The sequence below is a fragment of the Cebus imitator genome, unplaced genomic scaffold, assembly GCF_001604975.1.
Source record: "Cebus imitator isolate Cc_AM_T3 unplaced genomic scaffold, Cebus_imitator-1.0 Scaffold149, whole genome shotgun sequence".
In the NCBI taxonomy this organism is placed as follows: domain Eukaryota; kingdom Metazoa; phylum Chordata; class Mammalia; order Primates; family Cebidae; genus Cebus; species Cebus imitator.
The window spans coordinates 1,752,838-1,778,207 of record NW_016107464.1 but is presented as its reverse complement, the minus strand read 5'-3'; the positions used below and the strand labels follow the sequence as shown (position 1 = coordinate 1,778,207).

At 38.5% G+C, this 25,370-nt stretch overlaps 1 protein-coding gene across 1 annotated transcript in view; it reads right to left on the bottom strand.

Annotated features, from left to right (window-relative positions):
• LOC108314236 (phospholipid-transporting ATPase FetA-like) overlaps positions 1-25,091 on the bottom strand; it is an 89,172-nt gene extending 64,081 nt beyond the window's left edge. The window contains exons 1-10 of the mRNA XM_017543073.2: positions 25,004-25,091; positions 15,430-15,488; positions 11,115-11,228; positions 10,180-10,278; positions 8,500-8,561; positions 4,831-4,903; positions 4,395-4,465; positions 3,091-3,173; positions 2,197-2,355; positions 37-125 (exon numbers count right to left, since the gene is read on the bottom strand). Of these exons, the coding sequence (XP_017398562.2) occupies positions 37-125; positions 2,197-2,355; positions 3,091-3,173; positions 4,395-4,465; positions 4,831-4,903; positions 8,500-8,561; positions 10,180-10,278; positions 11,115-11,228; positions 15,430-15,488; positions 25,004-25,091 (897 nt within the window). The remainder of the gene's footprint in view (positions 1-36; positions 126-2,196; positions 2,356-3,090; positions 3,174-4,394; positions 4,466-4,830; positions 4,904-8,499; positions 8,562-10,179; positions 10,279-11,114; positions 11,229-15,429; positions 15,489-25,003) is intronic.
• Positions 25,092-25,370: the final 279 nt, after the last annotated feature.

The window sequence follows — 25,370 nt, the reverse complement described above, 5'->3', positions numbered from 1 at the left end:
AAAAAAAAAAAAAAAAAAAGAAAGTATTTAACTTACCCAGAGTACAAGAACATTCATGAGATGGTCTATCTGTGTTCGTTTAAAAGTAGACTTTCCACTGTTCTGCATTAATTTGGTGTCTGGCCCTAAATAAAATAGGAAGATATCAGATATTAGAATCACTGAATATACTCAGAGGCTTGGAATTGGTTGAATTGTACCTTTATAATCATCTAATCTAACCATTTATCCAATGCCAGAGGATAAAACCCTAGAGAAAGGCTCACAGTTGTAACTAAAAAAAAAAATGGAAAATTTGTTTCTAAGGATAGTTACAACGACTTCTGTAAAGTACATTCATGCAGATGCCTCTCTTTGTAGCACCTCAGACAGTCTCAACTTTCATAGGTGAGTTAAATTAGAATAGGAGTCGCAAGCTTCTCTCTTATCGCCATCTGGTTTATTTAGCTTAGAGAAGGAATTTTCTGATAAAGAGATCCCCACCATCTCTTGAGGAAGCCCTCTGCTGGCTCAGGTTATACTGAAAGTTTCTAACTGGGAATGGAAGAAATGAAAAGGCAATGGCAGTGATTTCTTCTGAGGTGGAAGCAGGGGAGCTGAAATTCCTCTGGAGCTGAGAGACAGAAATTCCATGTTTCTTCCTGACAGGGCAGATGGTAGGCAGAAATAAGGAGCTTTTAATGGCCAACGGGACTACAGTTGGAAATTACTAACTCAAGATATGGCTCCTGAGAAAATGTAAGAGGTTTAGAAGAAACTGTAAGCAGCAATTTCTCTGGCCTTTCACCATCTGGCCATTAGTCTAACATGTGTTCTGATAAAGGACAGATAAAGGAATTTCATCAATGTTTACACATGGGGGAGCTGGGACATCTCTGATATGTGGGCAAACAGTGGGAGGACAAAGCATAAGCTATGCCATTCTTTCCTCTTAAACATTCTTTGAAGGGCTTGAAGACATGAGAAGTTTGGCATATAGCCTGAAAGCTACAAGGACCATATTTTCTAAGGGTCCTTAGACTGACCTTAACCCAGGCTTCAAGTAGAAGGTAGAAATCATCATGGAACTTGGACATCTTGTAGCAGGAATAGCAACTCAATTCCATGCTAATACCTCAAAATGTTTTTCGGTGGTGTTAGTTCTCTGCTCAGAGATTCCCAAAGGTACTCACTACCATGTAACCAACCTTGGGAAAACTTAATTACATTTGTGCTGGTAGGCAGCCTCACTACTATTGCTTTCAGGAAAAAAATCTTTGGCTGAAAAATGAGCTTTTTATGAGTGGCAGTTGTGTGTGAGTAGCTGCTGAAGACATACAGTGAAGAAAATAAGTCTAATTTAGGTTTGGCAATTAGGCAGCCTAGTCACTGCCACTCTAGATCAAGAACCAACGAAGTAAGTTCTACCAGGGCCTCCTTAGACTCTTAAGCTTCTCCCTAAGGATTTGGTCTCATTATTTTTCATGGAAGCAAGGAGTCTAGAAGCCTCATGTCTAGAAGCAGATTCTCTAGAAGGGGAGCTCTGGGAATCTAAGTTGAAAAATATTTACTGTGGTAAATCTGTCTTGATATTTCCTGCTATGGTTGTTGTCACTGAGGGACTTGGGTAGCATAGAAGCTTCCTCCATTTTCCTGACCCACACCATATTCCAAGAAAATCCCTTACTAAATATAATGAATTGTGGTTCTAAATGACATCTCAAGAGCAGCCACCACTAATGATCCATGTGACTTTTCTCTGGCATGGACTTTTCACATTATATATTTTTCTCTATAATAAGCATTATATCCCATCTCTCCTTGTGGGAATAGTTCACATGTATAGTCTTCCTCTTCGCATGGTAATTCTATCGTACTTCCTCTGTATGTATACTCTCTCTTGTGTCCAGATCTGGTTGAAGAGACTCATGGATGCCCTGAAGTTTTAGAACACAATGCCTTCCTCTAACAAAGGTAGAACCGATATACTGGAAGTTTATTGCTTGGAAAAAGAAGCCACTTTTTTCCCCTAAGAAATAAGGTTTTTTCCTACAAACCTCCCATTCATCCATCCATCCATCCATCCTTCCACCTGCCTTTCTCAAAGCCACAGTATTCTAATATATTTCTGAGAGTCATATCCACATCCTGAAAGCTAAGTACCCATAGGTCAGCCATGAATGGAATTTAGCAGGCTGGGGGCTAAGGGAAACATACCAGTGTAGATCACCAAGCCATAGCACCAATCTGTATTCCTGATGATGCAGCCTCGAAGTAGCAAATTGTCCTGGTCCAGGAAGTATTTTTTCCCCTTATAGGTCAGTATTCCTGAGAATTTGTCCAGTTTGTTATTGGGAGCCTCACATCTCACTACTCCTGCAGAAAAATGAAGGTGTAAGAGTTCTTGATCTGTAATCTTTGGCTTTTCCTAACAGGATGGAAGACTTAATGAAAAGGAGGAAATAAAATCCTTCTTTCAAAATATATACACATCTTTTTCCTATCTTCTCTCAGTTACTGACCATTTCTCACCAGCTCCTGCAAGAAAGGCAGACAAAGGTTTCTGCACACTAAAGAAGAATATTTCTGAATGTGACATGGACCATCCAGAGAGAGAGAAAACCCCACATGATGGTGACATCAGTACTGCCAGATCATATGAGCTCTGAATCTGAAGAAACTCAAAAATGACTTAAAGCAAATCTAGTACTTTTTTAAAAATTGAAACAATTTGACTTTTTCCTGATTAGTAAAGTAAATATACCCTTTGCAAATGTTTATGTAATATTAAAACGGTAAAGAAGGAAGTAAAATTCATTCACTGTTTTGAGAAAAGTGCTATATACCTTTTGAAGTACATCCTTCTAAGTTTTTTCTATATATGTACTCATATATGTTTCCAAAAACAGGTTTATGTTATATGCACTATGCAGTCTTTTGTAAATTGTATTTTTCTTTTAATTACATGTTGTATTTTTTATATTTCAATAAATATCAATTTGCATATTGTTGTAATAAGTTGTATAGAAACCACTACGGATGTACCATACTTTATTTAACCAGTCCTCTACCAATGAAAATTTGGGTAGGAAAATCTATTTTCTAACTCACCATCAAAGGCAGACAGAAGCTCCAGGTGATCTTCCATGTCACTAGTAACTGAGAGGGCCTGCTTTACTTTCAGATTTGTTTCACTAGAGTAAAAGACAAGTCACCAGAGTACAAACATACAGAACTACTGCAGAGGTGCAGTTTCTCCTACTTTTTCACGGGGTTTTAGAAAATAGATGTTGCCAGTAGAGCCTGGGCTATAAGTCTGAGCTATAAGAGTCACTCCCACTGTTCCTCTCACAGTATTGAGGTGAGATGGCTCTTCAAGGAAGCTGAATGTTAGCCCACTCATTCCCACCTCTTTCCTCTCACTCCCTGCAACACACTGCCACTACTTAATCAACTCATGAGATCTAGCTGGTCAGGTGCTCTAGAGAGGCTGAAGAGACATCATAAAACAACCTGGAGACAGTACCCACTCCCTTCAGGAATAAGGAGTATGGCTAGGCATGGCGGCTCACGTCTGTGATCCTAGCATTCTGGAAGGCCGAGGTGGGAGGACTGCTTGGGCTCAGGAGTTCAAGGCCAGCCTGGGCAGCAAAGCAAGACCCTGCCTCTATTTTTAAAATTAAACTAAATTAAAAATTTTTTAAAAGAATAAGGAGCAGGTCCTGGTAAAAACTTGCACATACCTCCAAGGAAACATACTCCACACCTCATAAATATTTATGGGGCCCATGACAGGCTCTCAAATAACTGCTTGCTAGAATGCACAGATAAAAAGAAAAGTGGAAGCCATGTTTCAAAAAATTGTGAGCATCAAGAAGTACAGTTGTAGGAATGAAGATCAATACAAAACTCCCCAGGACAAGCTTTCTACAGATGGCTCTGTCCTCCTAAGACCTTAGCTTTGGGATATTAATAAATTTCTACCTTAAATACTTTATAGGACATGGTATTTTATCAGTGAATAGATACTTCCGTATTCAATTTTTTTTCCTTGGAAACTTTGAAACTGTACTCTGAAATGTTGCAGTTCTATTAACCTCCTTCTTGCCACTCAGTATTATAGAATACAGCCACAGTGTCTCCAATTTAGAGATAGAGAATGTGAGGTTTATTTGCCCTATTCTGTGCCCAGTGAATGCTCAATTGTTCCTGTCAAGAGCTCAGCCTTAGACTTGAGGGTCCCAAGGATGTGGTATCCATCTTCTCTTAACTGGATATTTCTAGGCTCTCTGGGTCATAGATTCAATATTCCATCTGAGAATAAAATTAATTCCCCGCCTCATGCTGTCCCTCAGTGAGAGACCACTCTAAGCTGGCTAAATCATCTTAATGAAGTATCAGGAGGGAACACTTACCCATCCAGGTCTGCTGTCTCTATGTATGTCAGACTATATGACTCACTGCTAGAGAGTAATAGTATATCTGCCTGTGGTCAGAAAAGTCAAAGAAAGTAAGGATAGCAGGAAGGTGGGGTCTTAACATTACAGTGTGACAAAAACAATCACCTTAGGAACAGATGTTCACCCTAAGGATTTTACAGACACTGATTTACTTTCTTTGTCTAGCATCTATCACTGCTACCACATACCCTCTCCCAAAGCTACTCATACTTTACCTGTAACTACAGTGAGAAATAGGCAAGAACAAGCTTCTACTGTAACAGCTATTGATTTCTGATGCAAAATGAGGCAGCAAAGGTCACCAAAAGCAGTGGTGGCAGAAGTGCTCCAAGAGTCCCTGGTACCCACTTAATCCAAAAATGAACAAGCCACAGCCAAAAGAGGTACTCACTGTGACAGGCTGATTATTTTCCAGCTTTATTATATCTCCCACTTGAACATTCATCCATTTGTCCTTCTTCATCCTGTAAGAAAACGACCTTTAAATATCTGCTCTGAGAATTTCCCCAAAGCTCTGCTTTTGACAAGCAAGATGATTCCCCAACCCTCCAAAAAAGGCTGAAAGGAATAAAGACAAGGCTCAAACTGGTCTGTGATGCATCATTGCTGCAATCAAGAATGGGGCCTATTTCTCTTGACTTCAGGCTATAAGGGTTCTAAAGCCCTATAAAAGTATCTGTAGACCTACATGCACATAAATTCTTTTTTTAGCCAGGTGTGATGGATCATGCCTGTAATCCTACTTTGGGAAGCTGAGGTGGGAGGCCTGCTTGAGGCCAGCAGTTCGAGACCACCCTGAGCAATACAGCAAGACCCTGCCTCAAAAAAATTAAAGTTTTTTTTTTAAAGTAAAATAGTTCCAATGGTAAAGTATGTAAAAGGAAAAATTAAAGTATTCTCTGTTACCAGAATTTAGTTTTGCTCCCCAAAGGTAACCACTGTCAGTAATATTTTTGTATTTATTTTTAGAAAATATCAATCCATGTAATCATATATAATACACACATTTAAAAGCTACATATTAGATATATAATTTTCTGTACTCTACATTTTTCATTTAAGAATCCATCTTTGAGAGCATTTGTAGAAGATGTAGCTCATTCTTTTTGATAGCTAAAATGTATTCTATCATAAGGTCATATCAATTTTATCTATTTATGTTAAAGTTAGATTATCTTTGATTCTCAAATCCCTACTTTCCATAAGAGGCAGCCTGGCAGTTTGGGCAGATTCCACAATAATACTAGTTATCTGCCCACCTCTTTTTTTTTTTTAACCTCAACTTCCCCAAATACACAGGGTCTATAAATCCTTCCTCCCTGAGAAAGGACTAAGAATGTACATATTGCCAAGAACATTTTGGAAATATGAGCTATATCCTTGCAACAATTATATTATGCCAAGTACCCAAAGGGTGAGAAAGAGAGGAGTCTAGAGGCCACTATCTGTTTTGTCTCTGAATACAGGCCTGTTATCTGCAGGGCATGACATACATCTCCACTTTGCCAACTACACAAAGGCATGGGTATGCCTAGGACACCTTTCCTAAGAAGACAGCTGCTTTGAGGAGGGCCAAATTTTCCCAATAAAAAGTCCTTTTATATAAATCCACTGTTTCTTTTTTTTTTTTTTTTTTTTTTTTGAGTCGGAGTTTCGCTCTTGTTACCCAGGCTGGAGTGCGATGGCGCAATCTCGGCTCACCGCAACCTCCGCCTCCTGGGTTCAGGCAATTCTCCTGCCTCAGCCTCCTGAGTAGCTGGGATTACAGGCACGCGCCACCATGCCCAGCTAATTTTTTGTATTTTTAGTAGAGACAGGTTTCACCATGTTGACCAGGATGGTCTCGATCTCTTGACCTCGTGATCCACCCGCCTCGGCCTCCCAAAGTGCTGGGATTACAGGCGTGAGCCACCGCGCCTGGCCAAATCCACTGTTTCTTTTAGAGAAATTTCTGATAGTACTGTAGAGTAGTAGCTACAAGCCTTGGAGAAAGACATCTGGGTGTTTGTTTTGTCTTGACTTGACGTTCACTATTACTCTGGCATTCTATCTAATGTAAAACATGAAGAGGAACAAGTGCTGTTACATTCTGGCTTCTCCTGGAGATATATATAAATTATAAATTTATAATTTCTTACATAAGGAGCTGCCAAACGATTATCAATTTGTTCTTGGACATTATAACAATCATGTGTCCCAGATTTGGGAGAGGTGGAGACACTCCTTACTGATTTAAAATACTCAATCCTGTCATACAAAACAGTAAGCATGTTCTGAAGCTATTCTTGCCCTGGGTCAAGGAGGGATTAGTTTTAATAATCTAATAACCTGAATTTCAATTTCTTCTACCAGAGGGACAAGAGATAAAGCCTTAAGATCTTGAGAGGCAGTGAGTTGAAACTAAGAATTTCTCATAAAGCCAGGACCCTTGAAGGGCAATACCATTAGTAAAAGAGTCATCTAAAAAAAAAAGTAGCTCACTGGCAAGAAAGTTTGTCTATCTTAGTCTGGAGTGTTGGGGGTCAGTGAGTGGAGGACTCTTCCCTGAACATCTGTAACTGCATATGGAATGGGGCTCAAATTTATATGTCCTTCAAATTAGGTCTCAGCAGGTAATACCCTTGAGTCAACTGGCAGAAGCAAACACAAACCCTTATAGAGGGATACAACCTCACCTCCAGCCACTTAGAATTCCCTTAAAGAAAGTTCTAATGATGTACTTGTAAACAAAATTACTGAGAAATGAAAAATGACAAAAATCATAACTTATAAAGCAGACAAACTTTTAAAATAGCAGCTCTGCTTAGACCCATGTGTTCTAGAAAAGGAAAGCTGTTTTCTGGAACGTACAATGTTTCAACAACCAACCTCACCTCTGCATGTTAAACTAATCGGATACTCAGTAGCTTGTAAAGTTTAACCAGGGCCTTGCCTGTTAACTCGCACCTTAAAACACCACTAAGACAAATTCTTCAATAACCTTATAAAACCCAAGTGCTCAAGCTACTTGGGTGAGTTCATTTGACTAAATCCTCTCGGTCAGCAATTCTGCATATACTCAGTTTTGTCTTTTCATTTCTATTTCCCTTCTTTTTAACTACAACTGACTTTTTTGGTGTTATCTTATGGTACAGTTCAACAGCTCAAAAGTTCAAAACTCTTGAGGAAACCAACCATCGTAAGAATCAGCAGACACAGTACACAACAGGGTTAGCTGCTCAAGCTCTTGAGATGATAGAATTATATGATAAATTCTATAGCTATTGGGTATTTGGTAAGGCCACCAGGATAAAGGCTGGACCTCAATCTTGAACTCCTTCAGGTTTGCATTTTCTTGCAATCATGCTCCTGCTCACACTGGTCACTTTTCCTTTCACACAATCTCTACTTGCTGAATTCTTCCCCTTCCTTTAAGGCCTAGTGCAAACACCACAACTCTTCCAGAAAGTTTTCCTTGATTTCTTTAACCGGTTATGATTGCTTATTTTTATTAATTCCTATAGCAATTTTGTGTACCTTTTAGGATAGTCTTCATATTTTGCCTTACATAGAAATATGCCTGCCTTTTTCCATTCCTGCAACACTTTGGATAGCTATGACCAAACACTAAAGCAGCTGTGCCAATGTCAATACTCTGTTTATATTGCTAACAGAAAAGATGACCTGACCAAAGGCTACAGTAGAATGGCCAAAAACCATGTCAGAATCCATTAATGTTCTAAAGACAGATGTTTCCATGCTAACTACCACATTAATAATATCACTTACATAGTAATATCATGTTATAAAATATTAATTGCTTTAATATATATTATTTCCTTTCTATTTTCACAAATATCCTCTAAGGTAGAGAATTATTTCCATTTTATAGAAAAGAAAAATGAGACCAACACAGATATCTGAGGTTACATGACAAATTCAGAGCATGCTAGATCTAGAAACAAATTATTTGTTTCTATGAACAAATTATTTCTATGTCTGAGGTTCTTTTCATTGTCCTGAACTAAAGCCAAACCTTTTCAGGAATGGTCCTACCTAAACTAGCTTCCCTAGAACTTACTTGCCATTCACCAGTAGCAGAACAGGCCGGTTGTTGACTCGATTGTCACTTTGGTGCCTTTTCTAAAATCACACAAGAAAATGTTCAGGAAACAGGCCTATAGTAAACTTCATATAGAAGATTAACATTTTGAAATATTATACAATATAGTTCCCTTCTTTGTAATTCTTCTTTTCCCCTATACCAAGCCCTTCTACTCTTAAAACCAAGCCAAGGGGTTGATTATCTCCGGGAAGCTGGAAAGAGAGGGCAGGAAAATAATCCAGGGAGAAGAAAGAAACAAAATCTTGGTTTTAAATATCAAAAGTGAAAAACCCGGGGGAATGAGAAAACATGTCAAAAGCTGCAGAGGACACAATTCAAATGATGGGCAGGGCTACAGAGTCCTGTGTGCCTGGGTAGGTGCAGGGAAAGCTAAGTATTCTCAAGCAGACTCCTACCCTACCTTCAACCACAGTTGACATACAGAGGCTTCTATAGTGGATACAGTGAGAAAAGAGGCCAATATTTAAAGACGAAATAGAAGGGAAACAAATAGAGGATATGTCCTGACATCAGGATTTACATAAATCTCCTCCTTCTAGTTGAGATTACTCCTTGAGTAAAGCGTAGAACTGGGAGTAGGGCAGAGAGAATTCTGAATTTGTCAGAATTCAAAATTGTCCAACTATTTATCCTAAAGATACTGAATTCTAAACTAGAAGTAATTGGGTTACCCTGAATTGGCAAATTAATTTTTGGTTCTCATTGGAGACAGCTAAGATGGGTTGTGCATGTGGTTATAATCTAAACTGAGTTCAGTTATAGAGAAATAAAGTTATATTTTTGCACATCTAAGTTGTGACTGAAAGGTAAACCACAATGTGCTAATCCTGGGTTTAAAGAGGTAAAGTGCTGAGGAAACACGGTGCTCTCAAACTGGGCTAAAAATCTGTTCTGGTGAAATCAGAAAGACCCTCTTAGGGAAACTGCAAGAAGGTCAATAGGACTGGCTTTCCAAATCCCACTAGTAGGCATGGCACTGGGTTCTTGCCCTTACCCCTCTATGCTGGGCCTGCTGTAAGAGGCAAAGAGAAAGCCATGCAGCACTCACTGTGAGCCAGTTTCTCTTTCAAGGCCAGAAAAGGAGTCAGCCTTTGCATATGTCATGAGGCTTTCTAAAACCAGAGGGTTCCTAGCTGTGCACACCTAACAGAATTGAAAGTTGGAAAGGGAAATAGGGAGAGTTGTAGAGAATAAAGAAAATGTGGAGAGACAAAAAGAAAGAGAAAGAACAGGAAAGGGGGAACAGGGGCAGACGGAAGAAGGGAAAGGGAATAGAGAGTGGGAGAAGGAGAAGCAAAGGAAAAAGGATGAGAGCAAAGCTACAGAAAGCTAAGAGGAGTAAAGAAATAATGGGTTATTAAAGATGGAAGGAGGCTTGGGAGAGGGGCTAAAAGTGGCGGCAGTAGGAAGACAGAGAAAGGCCTTATTTTACCCCTTTCTGGCCATACATAGACCACCAATCTTGGGCCTAAAGGAACTGCATATTACTCTGGGATGGATAAGGAAAGAAGAAAGGGAAATCTCTCTTTCCATTCAGGTTTTCTTGTTAGCACCAGGTAGTTCTGGGAAGTCCTTCATGCCCGCAGCCTGACTAGGTGCAGTGAGAGGAACTAGAGGCCAAGGAAGCCACTTCACCAGGTCATCGATGGCATCTTTCACTGCTGTTACGGACAGCACCACCATCAGGGGTACCATAGTTGTATACCATGCCAAGGAGGAGATCTGGGGAATCAACTAAGAGAGAAAATCTTGGGTCAGAAAACTCAAAGGATAATATATTCCCACCCCCCACCATGTCCCTCACCCTCAACACCATTTTCACCTCCATTTGTTCATACTAAATCCAACTATTCTAGTTGCTTTCCACTGTTGTATCTTTCATATAACCCCTGAGATGTACATAAACATTTCCCAAGGAAAGATAAAAGAATAAAAAACTATAAGTTGCTCCCTATCTATCCTGAACCCCACTACCTTTGTGTTGATGGCAAAGAGCATTTCTCCTCTGATAATGAAAAGTAATGGGTGTGGAGGGTGGGTAAGAGCAGATAGATAGAGAAAAACTACATGCTCTACCACACCCTTCAGTACAAGGAGTGAAATGATCTGTCTCTCTCTCCTAATTTGGGCATATCGTGCCCTGCTTGCTGTCCTTATGCTGGCACTTATATTCTAAACCATTCTAAACCTTCTTTAGTACTCTCACATGTTAATTTTCTGTCAGCAAGGATGGGACAAGAAACAGAAATAGGGTTGCAGTTGTGGTGGGGTGAAGAATCTGTAGCCCTCTATGGTCAAACTGAACTGTGGCAACACAGCCACGATGAGGAACTCCCCTTCCTTGGAATGTGGTGACCTTGTCCCTTTCCTTGTATAGAGGCTTGCTATACACTAGCTAATCCTGACCACAACTATTCTAAGGGACTGGTCTGAGACTCCAGCCACCCATGTTTCTGTTGTCTGAAGAGAGAAGACATTTCCCAGTTTAGGGAGGAAAAAAACTGATTATACAGTCTGACCACAGAGAAGTTCATAAAATACTCTCTGGAAAAGGCCCCAAAAGGCAATACCTGTAAAATTAGCAAAATGAGGAAATATGCATTTGCAAGTCTCTGGAACTGTTCAAATAGGTTCAGGGGCAGGAAATTAAAGACATTATATTTTGAGGTCTTGATGGTATTTTTCTGTGAGTAAACAAACAAACAAGAAATACACAATTAGACAAAAGACAGCTCAAAACTGGGTTGATAAGCAGCTGCCCCTACCTCCCAGTCTGCCCTTCCCCTACAAAAAGACCAAGACCACTGAGTGAAATGAGAAAAAGCCACCAAAGTCCCCTCTACCCCCCTCCCCACCACCACAGGGAGGGAGGGGGGAAGGAATCTCTAATTTCCCCTTTTCCTTGAGGCCTAGAGAGGCCTCGAGGGTAGAAAGATGGCCAGGCTGCTCTATATCGTACTTTCTTTGGGGGAATGTATCTCTGCTCTGATAGAGTTGTTGTTTATTGATGTTATTGATGGTAATAATGATGATCAAGTCAATAAAAACTTACATTTATTGAGTACTTACTATGTGAAAGGCACTGTTGCAGCATTTTATATGTAGCAACTCATTTACTCCTCACAACAACCCTATGAGGGGAGTACTTTTGAGGATGAGGAAATGGAGGCGCTGCATCCAGAGCTCTCTAACGGGGCTTTCTTAGCTTGGCAAACTCAATTTGGTGTGCTTTTCCGTGTTTTTTGCAATGTTGAAGGATGTTAGATGTTAAAAGCAAAGAACTGTCTTTCAACCCTAGCCCACTGAAGGTTTCTATACTAGTCACTGTCAGCATTGGAGAATCATTTGGCCCTTAATTGTCCTAAGAGGATTTAAATAGTTTTGGCTCATCCAAGCTATTATTTTGCTGAGTGAAAATGGAAACTTGTTTACTTCCTCAATTCTGATCTCAAGATGTTCAAAGGATCATCTTACTTTCTACCTTTGAATCTTAAATCATTTGTCCTAAGATGTCAGAGCTCAAATGTAAGAGCTCTCAAAGCATAAGAATAAGACCAAATACTTCCCTAAGTTCAGGGCTTATCTCCTACCTCTTCCCTTTAAAAGGACAGAACAAAAGAATAAAAATAACTAATGGATACTAGGCTTAATACCTGAGTGATTAAATAATCTGCACAAAAAACCCCCATGACACAGGCGTACCTATGTAACAAACCTGCACATCCTGCACATGTACCCCTAAACTTAAATAAAAGTTAAAAAAAAAAAAAAAAAGAATAACCTACCTGCTTGCCTGGAGTACAAATACTGCTCAAGCATGAAGAATCTTGCTAGGCCCTGCCTTAGGAAGATATCAAAGTCTTTCCCTCAGAGAATTAAAACTATTCAGTCCTAAGACTAAAACCCGAATCTTGTGTCCCAGAAAGTTAGGCTATCCAGCCAAGCCTTGCCCAAGGCCTATTTCCTTAGAGAAGCTGGTCAAATAGCTTAGCACTTAGGAGTTTAGAGATCCAGGCAAAACTAAGATTTCCTCAGTGTTTTCTCCAAGATTTTCCAAATAATAATCAATCAGACACTATTGCATTTCTCAAGGCTTGCTCTGTTCACAGTCCCTATGCTGGACTATACTAGTGGAGGCTGATAAATAATTAGGCAGGATCTCTTCTTGAGAAGCTCGTGGTCTGTCTTGAATCAAATTCTAGTGAAATGATCTCTAAGGGCCCTTCTTGTCACAAGAATATATAATTCTAACATGGAAATAGCTTTCTTTGATCATAACTTTGAATTTCTCAGTGTCTAAGTCCTGATGGCTCTGATACTTGAACTCAAAGATCTTCTGAGAGGTGGCCTTACTGATGTAGCTAGGCTTCACTGTTTATTTTCCATTTGATTTTATAGCCATTTAATGTATTTCAGGTTTCTATTCATGCAGGTAACATTCTGCTTCAAGACACAAATACAGGTATTTCTTTACTAACTTTGCAACTAGAGTGTTTTGTTCTGCTCTTAAATGTAAAACCAGAAACATTATCCTAAGAACATCTCCTTAACTGTGAACTTCCTTAGAGTTTAGTCCTTTAGGCAGAGGTGATAAAATTTAAACATGATAGAGGTGGTGAATTTTGGTTTAGTTATTTTTTTCTTTGGGCAGTGTTATGGGACTGAAAGTTAATTGGGGAAATAGAAGAGAATAAAATACAAAGGATATAATGAGAATCAGTAGTTAGGAATAGGGAAGAGGACAAGGAGTCACAGTGGAAGAAGTTAGAGAAATAGGAAAATGAGCAATGCTCAGGGCCAGGTAAATGAAATGGTGTTAAACATATCAGAATCAGTCAAATCTGTTCATTCACTCATTAAATATTCAATATACATTTATTAAATGTTGGCTGTGTGCATAACATTGTAATGGAAACTGCGTATGCAGAGATAAATGAGATATCCTTTTTCAAGGACTATTAGTTCCAAGGACTAATAGTTTCTTGGAGAAACAGAACTAACATTTTCAGAACCATACTTAACTCCTATGACCACCATGCAAGGTGAACTTTATTATGCCCATTTTACAGATGAAAGAACTGAAGATTAGAGAAGTTAACAAACTTGCTTAAGACATTAAGGTTAGTGGGGGCTGAGCTATATTCAAACTCAGATCTGTCTGATGCCAAAACCTAGATTTACTCTCCTCACTCCTTCCTAAGCAGGTTTAGAAGATAGAGAAGAGAAAAACCTGCTCTCATAGTCATATCTTGGACATTATTATTATCCAGACCACTTGATATGGTTTGGCTCTGTGTCCCCACCCAAATCTCACGTTGAATTGTAATTCCCAGTGTTGGGGAGGGACCTGGTAGGAGTAATTAGATCCCCCATGCTATTCTTGTGATAGTGAGGGAGTTCTCATGAGATCTGATGGTTTAAAAGTGTGGAATCCCCCTCATTTTCTCTCTCTCTTTCCTGCCACCACGTGAAGAAGGTGATTGCTTACCCTTCACCTTCCAACATGATTGTAAGTTTCCTGAGGCCTCCCAGTCATGCTTCCAGTTAAGCCTGAGGAACTGTGAGTCAATTAAACTTCTTTGGTTCATAAATTACCCAGTCTTGGGTAGTTATTTATAGCAGTGTGAGAATATAATAATATACCACTCTCACTCAGAAATCATAAACAGCCAACAGAGACCACAAACATATATGATTACAGCTATGTATATGTATATATAATTACTTAAATATGTATAAAATAATTGCTTGTGATCACAAAAGATTAAAAACAACCCAAAATGTCCATTTAAAAGGAACTGGTTAAATAAAATATGTTAAATCTGCAGAGAAAATACTACATATTATAGCTGAAAAAGGAAAAAACTATTATAAAATTATAATGAAGACATCTCCAGGATACATTAAGGTTCAGAATAGTGTAAAAATAGAAAAGTAAGAATATATATTTGTATTTGCTTTATTTGCACAAAGAAACACTGCTTAATACACACAAAAAAATTAACAGTGGTTCCCTCAGGGGAGCAGATAAGGATGAGGATAGAGTACTGGAGCATAACTTTTCAATATATATCTTTTTGTGAATTACTTAGTCATAGATACATGAATAAGTGAAAAATGGACAATCCAATAGAAAGTGGGCAAAGATCATCAATAGGTATTTTCCAGAAAAAGAAATAGAAAAGGCTAATTAACATGAATGTCATTTTCATCTAAGAGCTGACAAAGGTGAAGAAGATTGATGATAACCAGTTTGACAGGAACATGGAGAAATGGGCAGTCTCTAATTTAAGTAGAAACGTAAATGGATATAATTCTTTTTGGGGGCAATCTGGCCTCTGACAAATTTTAATTTTTAGTGTGCAATTCTTTTGACACAGCCAATTTACTTTTAGGAAACTTTCATAAGATACAGTTACACAAATGTGCCAAAATATATGTGTAACTGTGTCCATTCAACAGCATTTATCATAGCAAAACACTGGTGACATTAAAATGTTCATCAATAGGAGACTGACTAAATAAGGTTTATCAACATAATGGAAAATAATGTCACTATTAAATGAATGAGGGATATCTATATGTGTTGTCATAGATAAATGTCTAAATGAAAAAAGAAAATTGTAGAACTATGCTTTCATTTCTGCAAGAAAAAGCTATAGTATTTATTATCTGGGAGTTATATATAAACCTGAAATCTGAGACGTTCCCTATTTGGTTTCTGAGCCTTCATTCCGCCACTCATTGTATAGGAGCTTGAGTGAAAGTGTAATAGAATCTGTGTTATAGGATCCACATCTACAAAGAATTTCATGCTCCTCCAACAAAGAAGAATATTACAGAATACTGGCCCCCTTCTGAAGCAGCCAGAGGCATGACACTCACCGGATATCCAGAACTACCGTGGAATTTGTTGTTGTTGGCTTGCAGACATCTCTCATGTTCTGAAAAAAGATGGGATAAATGATGAGAAGGATGCCCCTCTGTAGATCAGACTGGGATGCTGGCTGCTAGTGAAGACCACTATATCCCCACACTTTCTTCCTGAAGATATCTGTTTAAACATGGGATTTTTGTCTCTTTAATCACAGACAAAAGAATCAAGGAACAATAAAAATAAAAATACCCAATTCGAGCTTTCTGGAGGCAACAGAACAAGTAACTACTGAGGAGTTCTCCATCATCAATGCTTCTAGTACTTCCTAGATTATGTCTCCATGGACAACAAGATGGTCTGCACCAATTTTACTGCCAACCACAGAAACCCAGCCTTTCCTCATAAGTCAATTTTAGCACTTTGTCTTAATATATCTGAGGCTCTTTTGCAAGCCAGCTTGTCCTAAACTTGCTTAACTAAATTTAAATTAGTAAAACATGATTGATCATCTATTGCACAGAAGCCAGTGTACTAAATGCTGTAGAGGGATAAAATGATAAGTAAGAAAGTCTCTGACTTCAAGGACTTAAGTGTAGTGTGAGTAAGCCTGATTACTTGAAAAAATCATCACATCAAAACAGAGGTGTTTGTTACAAGCTATTACAAATAGTGAGCCTGTTACCATGTTATGAAAACATATATATATATATATATATATATATATATATATATATATAAAATCAATAGATCTTTCTATCCTGAATGAAATATTCCTATAATATCTGGTTCTTCCTTGGTTCAGCAAGCATTTACTGAATTCTTGGTAGGTTCAGGACCTGTGCTAGGTCCTAGGGTTATGAGATGAGGAAAACATCATCCCTGACCATCTTGGTATTCCTATTCCTAGTAGGAAAGACAAATACAAAATTTCAATCTAATGTTAGGGCAGAGATACAGTTGGAGGTGCACAGAAGAGGGGATGGAAGTCAGGGAAAGTAGGACACAGAGGTATTTCTGGAGGAGAAAATGCCTTAATTATTTAGATGATATGGATTAAGTGCTTCCCAGTTCTCTTAAACCTGTATATTATACCAAGCAATCTAGATATTAGCCTGAAGGCTGACACCACTGCTAAGCTTTCTACCCTTAATGCTTCTAATTAATTCCTAGGTGATGTCTCCATAGAATTTGCCTCCTCAGAGAGTGGGCTGTAGCAACCCCTCTGCCTCTGAGTTGTACTGAATATCTACTTTAAAGTTCTTCTGGCCCTCTAAGATCCTCCTTACCCCAAGGCTCCCAAGATTAAAAAGAAACTTCTTCCCTTGGCCATCAAAAATTATATCCCAGGCTACGGACTCCTACTCTGATCTTTAACTATCTGATTCACTCCTCCAAGAGGAGTCTCTGGCTCCAGGTCCTGGAAACCAAACCCTGCAATTGTTCAAGTTTTTTTTTTTTTTTTTGAGCTATGATTCATATAATATAAAATTAACCCCTGAAAGTGTACAGTTGATTGGCTTTTAGTATATTCATGGTTATGCAACCATCATCATTAATTCCAGAGCATATTCATCATCCCTCAAGGACACCTCATACCTGTACTCTCAATTCTTACCTCTCAGTCCTTAGTGGACACTAATCTATTCTCTGTCTCTGTGGATTTGTCTATTCTGGACATTTTACATTAACAGATGCATAAAATATGGGTCTTTTGAAACTAGCTTCTTTCACTTAGAAAAATGTTTCCAAGGCTCATTCATGTTGTAGTATGTCTCAGTATTTAATTCCTTTTTATGTCTGAACAATACATCAGTGCTCAATACAATACCACATTGTATTTCTCTATTCACCCATGATGAACATTTGCTTTGTTTCCACCTTTTGGCTACTGTGAAGAATACAGCTATGAACATTCATGTTCAAGTTTTTGTGTGAACACGTTTTCATTCCTCTTTAGTATATGCCTAGGAGTAGAATCAATAGGTCAAATGTTAACTTTATGTTCAATTTGTTGAGGAAGTGCCAGACAGTTTTCCACAGTATCTGTACTATTTTACATTCCCTCCTCAAATGTATGAGTGTCCCAATTTCTCCACATTCTCTCCAGCACTTGTTATTGCCCATGCTTTTTACTTTAGCAATTTTAAAGGCTGTGAAGTAGTAACTCACTGTGGTTTTGATTAGCATTTCCCTTATGACTAACGATGACGTTGAGTATCATCAGCTATTTGTATATTTTTTCTTTGAAGAAATGTCTATTCAGATTCTTTGACCATTTTTTAAAAATTTCAACTTTTGTTTCACATACAGTGGTTACATGTGCAGGTCTGTGGCATAGGTATATTGCACCCACAGCCCCTCCCCCTCTAGTAGTCCATAATGTCTATTGTTCCCCTGTTTATGTTACTGACCTTTTTTTTTTTTTCCTGAGAAACAAGTCCATGTTATCGACCATTTTAAAATTGGGTTATTTGTCTCTTTATCACTGAACTGTAAGAGTTCTTTATATTCCGGGTAAAAGGCCCCTATCAAATACATGATTTGCAAATATTTTGTACCATTCTTGAGTTGTCTTTTCATTTTCTTGATAGTTTGCTTTGAAGCACCAAAGTTGTTAATTTTGATGAAGTCCTATTTGTTTTTTCTTTGGTCCCTTGTGTTTTTGGTGTCACAGTTAAAAAAACCATTGCTAATCCAAGGACATTAGAATTTACTCCTATTTCTTTTTCTAAGAGTTTTATAACCTGTAATCCCTGTACTCACACCTGTAATGCAGTGGCTCACACCTGCAATCCCAGCACTTTGGGAGGTTGAGGCAGGAGGACTGCTTGGGCTCAGGAGTTCAAGACCGACCTGGGCAACATAGTGAGGCTGTATGTCTACAAAAACTAAAAAAATTAGTCAGGCATGATGGTGCAGCCTGTGATCCCAGCTATTCAGGAGGCTGAGGTGGGATGACCACTTGAGGCCAGGATAGAGACTGCCCAGTGAACCGTGATTGTACCACTGTCTCTGGGCAGCAGAGTGAGAAGAACCTGTCTCCAAAAATAAATAAATAAATAAAATTAAAAAGAGTTTTTTTTTGTTTTTTTTTTTTTTTTTGAGATGGAGTTTCGCTCTTGTTACCCAGGCTGGAGCGCAATGGTGCGATCTCGGCTTACCGCAACCTCCGCCTCCTGGGTTCAGGCAATTCTCCTGCCTCAGCCTCCCGAGTAGCTGGGATTACAGGCGCGCGCCACCACGCCCAGCTAATTTATTGTATTTTTAGTAGAGACGGGGTTTCACCATGTTGACCAGGATGGTCTTGATCTCTTGACCTCGTGATCCACCCGCCTCGGCCTCCCAAAGTGCTGGGATTACAGGCGTGAGCCACCGCGCCCGGCTAAAAAGAGTTTTATAGTTTTAACTCTTACATTTAAATCTTTAATCTATTTTGCATTAATTCTTGTGTATGGTGTAAAGGGTCAATTTTTATATTTTTGTATGTGTATATTCAGTTCTACCAGCACCATTTGTTGAAAAGACTATTCTTTTCCCAATGAATAGTTATAATGTCCTTGTTGAAAATCAACCACATGCTTTTTCTGTATCTATTGAGACAATAATGCAGTTTTTATCCTTCACTCTGTTAATGTGGTATATCACACTGATTGATTTGCATATGTTATGTGATCTTCGTATTCTCGGGATAACTCCTGCTTGGTCACAATATACGATTCTTTTACTCTGATACTGGATTTATTTGCTAGTATTTTGTTGAGGATTTTTGCATCTATCAGAAGTATTGGCCAATAATTTTCTTTTCTTATAGTGTCTTTGGCTTTTGTATCAGAGTAATGCTGGCCTTATAAAATGAGTTTGAAAGTGTTGTCTCTTTTTCAATTTTAGGAAGAGTTTAAGACGGACTAGTATTAATTATTTTTAAAATGTTTGACAGAATTCACCAGTGAAGCCATCTGGTCCTAGGCTTTTGTTTATTGGGAGATTTTGTTTTTATTTTGTTTTGTTTTGTTTTTGAGATGGAGTTTTGCTCTGCTGCCCAGGTTGGAGTGCAGTGGTGCGATCTTGGCTCACCACAGCCTTTGCCTCCGGTTCAAGCGATCCTCCTGCCTCAGTCTCCTGAGTAGCTGGGATTATAGGCATGTGCCACCACACTCAGCTAATTTTTGCATTTTTAGTAGAGTTGGGGTTTCACCATATTGGCCAGGCTGATCTTGAACTCCTGACCTCATGATCCACCTGTCTCAGCCTCGCAAAGTGCTGGGATTACAGGCATGAGCCATTATGCCCGGCTTGTTTTTTAGCCATGTGTGTACCTATGCAACAATCTTGCATGTTCTTCACATGTACCCCAAAACCTAAAATGCAATAAAAAATAAATAAATAAAATAAAACATTAAAAAAATAGTCTCTTATGATCCCTTTTATTTTTGTGGAATCAGCTGTAATGTTTTCTCTTTCATTTTGGATTGTAGTCTTCTCTTTTAAAAGTTTACTTAAGGGTTTGCCAATTGTGTTGATCTTTTCAATAAACCAATTTTTAGTTTTATTAATTTTTCTTATTGCTTTTCTATTCTCCATTTTATTTATTTTTACTCTAACTCCTTCCTTCTGCTAACTTTGGGCCTAGTTTTTTCTTCTTTTCCTAGTTCCTTAAGGTGTAAATGTAGGTTGTTTAATTGAGATCTTTCTTTTTTTTCTCTAATGTAGGCATTTATTACTATGAACTTCTCTCTTAGAACAAATTTTGCTGCATCCTATAAGTTTTGCTACGTTTTCATTTGTATTAAGGTATTTTTATTTCCCTTTTGATTTCTTTTTTGACCCATTGGTTGCTTAGGAGTATGCTGTTTAATTTCTACATATTTGTGAATTTTCTAATATTCTTCCTGTTATTGATTTCTAATTTCATACCATGTGGTTAGAAAAGATAACATGCTTTCAATCTTATTAAATTTGTTAAGACATGTTTTGTGGCCCAACATATGATTTATACTAGAGAACAGATCCATGTGCACTTGAAAAGAACAATGTATTGTGCTGTTTTGGGTTGGAATGTTCTGTATATATCCGTTAGGTCCATTTGGTCATAATGTTATTCAAGTCCACTGTTTCCTCGATTTTCTTTCTGAATGATTCTATTGTTGAAAGTGGATTACTGAGGTTCGCTACTATTACTGTACTGCTGCCTATTTCTCCCTTCAGTTCTGTTAAGCTATGCCTTATATATTTAAGCGCTCTCTTGTTAGATGCATTTATATTCACTGGTGTTATATACTATTGATGAATTGGCCTCTTTATCATTAAATGATGACCTTTCTGTCTTTTATGACAGGTTTGCCTGACACAAGTATAGCCACCCTTGTCCTCTTTTGGTTACCATTTGCACAGAATATCTTTTCCCAACCCTTCACTTTCAGTCTATGTATGTCCTTAAAGCTAAAGTGACTCTCTTATAGGTAGCATATTGTTAGATCTTTTATTCATTCAACCACTCTAGTCAGTCTTTTGATGGGACAATTCAATCTATTTACATTTAAGGCAATTATAGATAGGTAAGTATTCACTATTGCCATTTTGTTAATTGTTTTCTGAGTGTTTTGTAGTTCTTTTATTCCTCTCTTGCTGTCTTCCTTTGTGATTTGGTGACTTTTTGTAGTGATATGTTTGATTCCTATCTTTCTCTTTTCTGAATCTACTAGAGGTTTTTTCTTTGTGATTACCATTTGTACAAATTGTGACCAAGGTAAAACTGGAAGGTTCAGCTAGGTTTACCCAAGGATTTCAGAGTAAACAGATTTAGATTATATACAGTAATTTGGATGGAGTTGATATTTTTGCAATATTAGCCTCCTATCTAGTAACATGCTATATTCCTGTGAGAGAGACAGAGAGACAGCTGTTGGTGTCCTCCTGGGAAGCCACTCCTTTGTGCATGATGATCATATCTATATAGTCAGCTTACCAGCAATACATAAACAAATGGCTATGAGTCTTCTCTGAACTATGCTTACAACCCAGCTATGCAGCTTGTAGTTTGTTTTACTAGAGTAGGACATTTCTTTCTTGTTATATTTTATACTTGTGATTATTAGGATGAATGGTCACTAGGATAATTACTAGCTGAATAAAGATGGGAGAAGTTTTATACTTACGTGAGATGGCAATGATAGAATATTTTGTGGAACTTTATTTTGATTCGTTAGTGGCTTATCTACAATTGTGTGATAAAAGAACTTCTGCTAATCATTGCAGCTTAGTGTCACCAAAGCAGTGGAATATACATAGCTCAGATAACGTAGTCACATCTAGGATTTAGAGTTGCTATACAGCCTATGCCTTTTTTGCAGGGACTTCCTCGAGGCGGCACAGATAGCTACCTGATTAAGGCAGGGTGCCAGAGAAGTACTGGGATTTCTACTAGTGTTGAGATTCTCCAGTCCCTGGACAGGCTATCTTCACACTCAATGTATTAATCAATTGATGAATAAAATCAGTTTCTCCCATGCCATTTATCCCTTCAGACCAGTACAACCTCTCCATTTGTTTAAAAATATTATTTTATAATTCTTGATAAAGTTATAATATTTTCTTATTGGATTTCACATTTCTTATTAAATTTAATTATAAATATCACTGATTATTTTTTAACCTAACTGGCTCTGCCAGTAACTTAGCTGGGTGCAAAAGGCCATCCTCTCACTAGTTCTGAGGGATCCCAGAGGTCCAGGCTCCACACAACAACAGAATACTGAACACATCTCTCCCTCTTTGAGTTGAAGAGTAAAGTAAAGCAGTAGATCCCAAGGTTCAGAGCATGAGTTACTGAAGACAGATTGCGACTCCAAAGTAGGGGGAAATTAACCATCACCTTATTCTGGCTCTTTGATGACAGACCTGCCATGAAGAAAGAAGGAGAAAGGAAAGTGGGATTTTTACCCGAAGAGGAATTGGGGGCTACAAAGCCAGATTTCCTAAGAGGCCCATGATGAAAGAAAAGAAGGAATTATGAGAAAAGTGGTTAAAACATCACTTTGTACAACTAAGAGACTAAACTAAATGTCTGAGAGAGAAAAAAAAAGGCAGGCTTTAAGGAAAGAAAGTAACCAGTCTTGTTTGAGATCTTGAAGGCGGGAAGAAAGTTTTCAGACTACATAAAAAAGAGTAATTCAAGATTCCCTGGAACATGTAAATACTGTGAAAGACGACTGGGTGACTAAGTGTTTTGCCCATTACTTGTTAATTCAAAGCTTATTCCTGTTTGGCTGAAACAAGAATGACAAATGTGAATTATGGGTGAGAGGTTAGAATGACAGAAGATTGGGAATTAGTTGAGACAAGGAGAGTCTAGGAAATGGTCTAGTTGAAGATGTCCTACCTATGGAACTCAAGGGACAAACACCTACTTCTAGCCACTAGTGACTGTGGAAAATTCATTCTCCATTAGGAACTGAGGGTTGAGTCTACAGCCTATTCAGTGAAAAACTGGTTTCAAAGGACCTGTGCTGAAAGCTGGCCTGGGCATGGTGAAATAATTGAACTAAAAGGGCCAGATATCTTGGTGAAGTGAGACAACCTGGTGTTATAAAATGTGCAGTAGACTTAAAGTTTAAAAATATGGCAAGCTCCCATAGTGGTTAGGAACACAGATAATTGAGTCAGGATGCCAGGGCTCAAATCTTAGTCTTCTACTTCAGAGCCTGAGTTGGTGAAGACCGATTGAGACTGCAAAGTGGGGGCAGGATTAACCTTCACCTTGTTTTGGCTCTTTGATGGTAAGCCTGCCATGAAGAAAGAAGGAAAAAGGAAAGTAGGATTTTCACCAGGAGGAGAAGAGGAAGTAGGGGCTAGAAAGCCAGGTTTCTTAGCCTTGAGAAAGTAACTTAACCTCTCTGAGACTCATTTTATTTATCTGTAAGATGGAAATGATAATAATACCTACTCATAAGGTTATTGGGAGGATTAATTAATTAAGGCATACAAAACATTTTAGAACAATTTGTAATAATTAAAAATGCTCGGGAAATTTTAGCTATTCAAGATTGGACTCTGTGACTAAGTTGTTAAGTGACATAGGACAAGTCACTTTTCATTTCTTGGCTTTAGTTTCTTCATGAATAAAATGGGGTAGTAAAACCTACTGTATATGCTAATAGGGCTAAATGAGATGATAAAGGTGAAGCACCTATCTGATGCCTGACATATCAAAAATACACATTTTCAATCTGAGAAAGCTGAATGAAAAATAAATAAATAAATGAAAAAAAAAAAAACACACAAAAGTACATATTAGGCTGGGTGTAGTGACTCATGCCTGTAATCCCAACACTTTGAGAGGCTGAGGTGGGAGGCTTACCTGAGGCCAGGAGTTCAAGACCAGCCTGGTCAACATAGCAAGGTCCTGTCTCTAAAAAAAAAAATTTTTTTTTTTTTTTTTTGAGACGGAGTTTCACTCATGTTACCCAGGCTGGAGTGCAATGGCGTGATCTCAGCTCACCGCAACCTCTGCCTCCTGGGTTCAGGCAATTCTCCTGCCTCAGCCTCCTGAGTAGCTGGGATTACAGGCACGCACCACCATGCCCAGCTAATTTTTTGTATTTTTAGTAGAGACGGGGTTTCACCATATTGACCAGGATGATCTCGATCTCTTGACCTCGTGATCCACCCGCCTCGGCCTCCCAAAGTGCTGGGATTACAGGCTTGAGCCACCGCGCCCGGCAAAAAAATATTTTTTAATGTAGCTGGGCATGGTGGCACACACCTGTAGTCCTAGCTACATGGGAGGCTGAGGTGGAAGAATTGCTTGAGCCCAGGAGTTGGAGGCTACAGTGAGCTTGATCATGCCACTATACTTCAGACTGAGTGAGAGAGGGAGATCCTGCCTCTAACAACAAAAAGTACACATTAAATGTTATATTTTGTTATTTATCTTATGATATGTCAAGGAGATTCCATATGCATCATTGATATAGTTGTCTGTGCCCAAAATAGATTTTGAACTTTCAGCTATCTTCTTGGATGTTCTAGGCTAATACAGGTAGTAGAGAAGAAATGTACAAAAGCCATAGTCTAGTGAGGTGAATTCTCAGTCTACTTGGTATAAAGGTAGTAAAAGTATCAAAATAGTAGAAGCCTCTGTTTAAGTATATAATGCTTAGAGTTTTGACTCAAATGCCAGGGTAAAAAACTTAGCTCTTATGCAATATATGTAATACAATCTCAGGTTTTAGGGGTTACAACTACAGAAGATTGGCAATTATTCTAGGCAAGGAAATGGCAGAAACTAAAATGGAAAATGAACTCTGTAAGATGGAACAAGAGAAAGTAGCACACTATGTGACATGGTAAAAAGCCCCAGAAACCTGCATACCTCAAGCATACCTCAGCTTTCTGTTGAAACTGCTCTCTATAACCCAAATGTGAATAAGTAAGTAAGGACTGTAATCACCACCCTACCCAGACAATGTGTAAACAAATGCTAATCTTAACTTTTGTGAACTACTTAAGTAACAATCAGAATGTCAAAAAGTCCTCTGGCCCTCGGAATGTCCAAAGCCCCTCACCCCCACCCCCATCCCTCACCCTCACTCCCAAGGTGATTTTTACGGGTATAGAAGGTCTTGACACTCTCCTTTCGGGGCCATGGGTTGGAGAGACAAGAGTCCTCCATGGCCGCTGGCAATAAAGACCCTGCAATTTGCATACTTTTGTCTTGGTGTTGATTTCTATGCTAGCTCCACTACAACAACTGAAATGTAAGTAACTAGGAAAAGGAGGAGGAAGGCAGACAAGGAATGAAGACCAGTTAGTCAGCTGGCAACCAGGCTTAGGAGATTCTGAGCAAATATTTCCTTGCTCACAATGAGGAATTGATCACAAATGGGATTTCCCATCTAATGAAAGAACAATGAGATGATCTTCTGGAGTACAACTCTCTATTAGTCAAGGC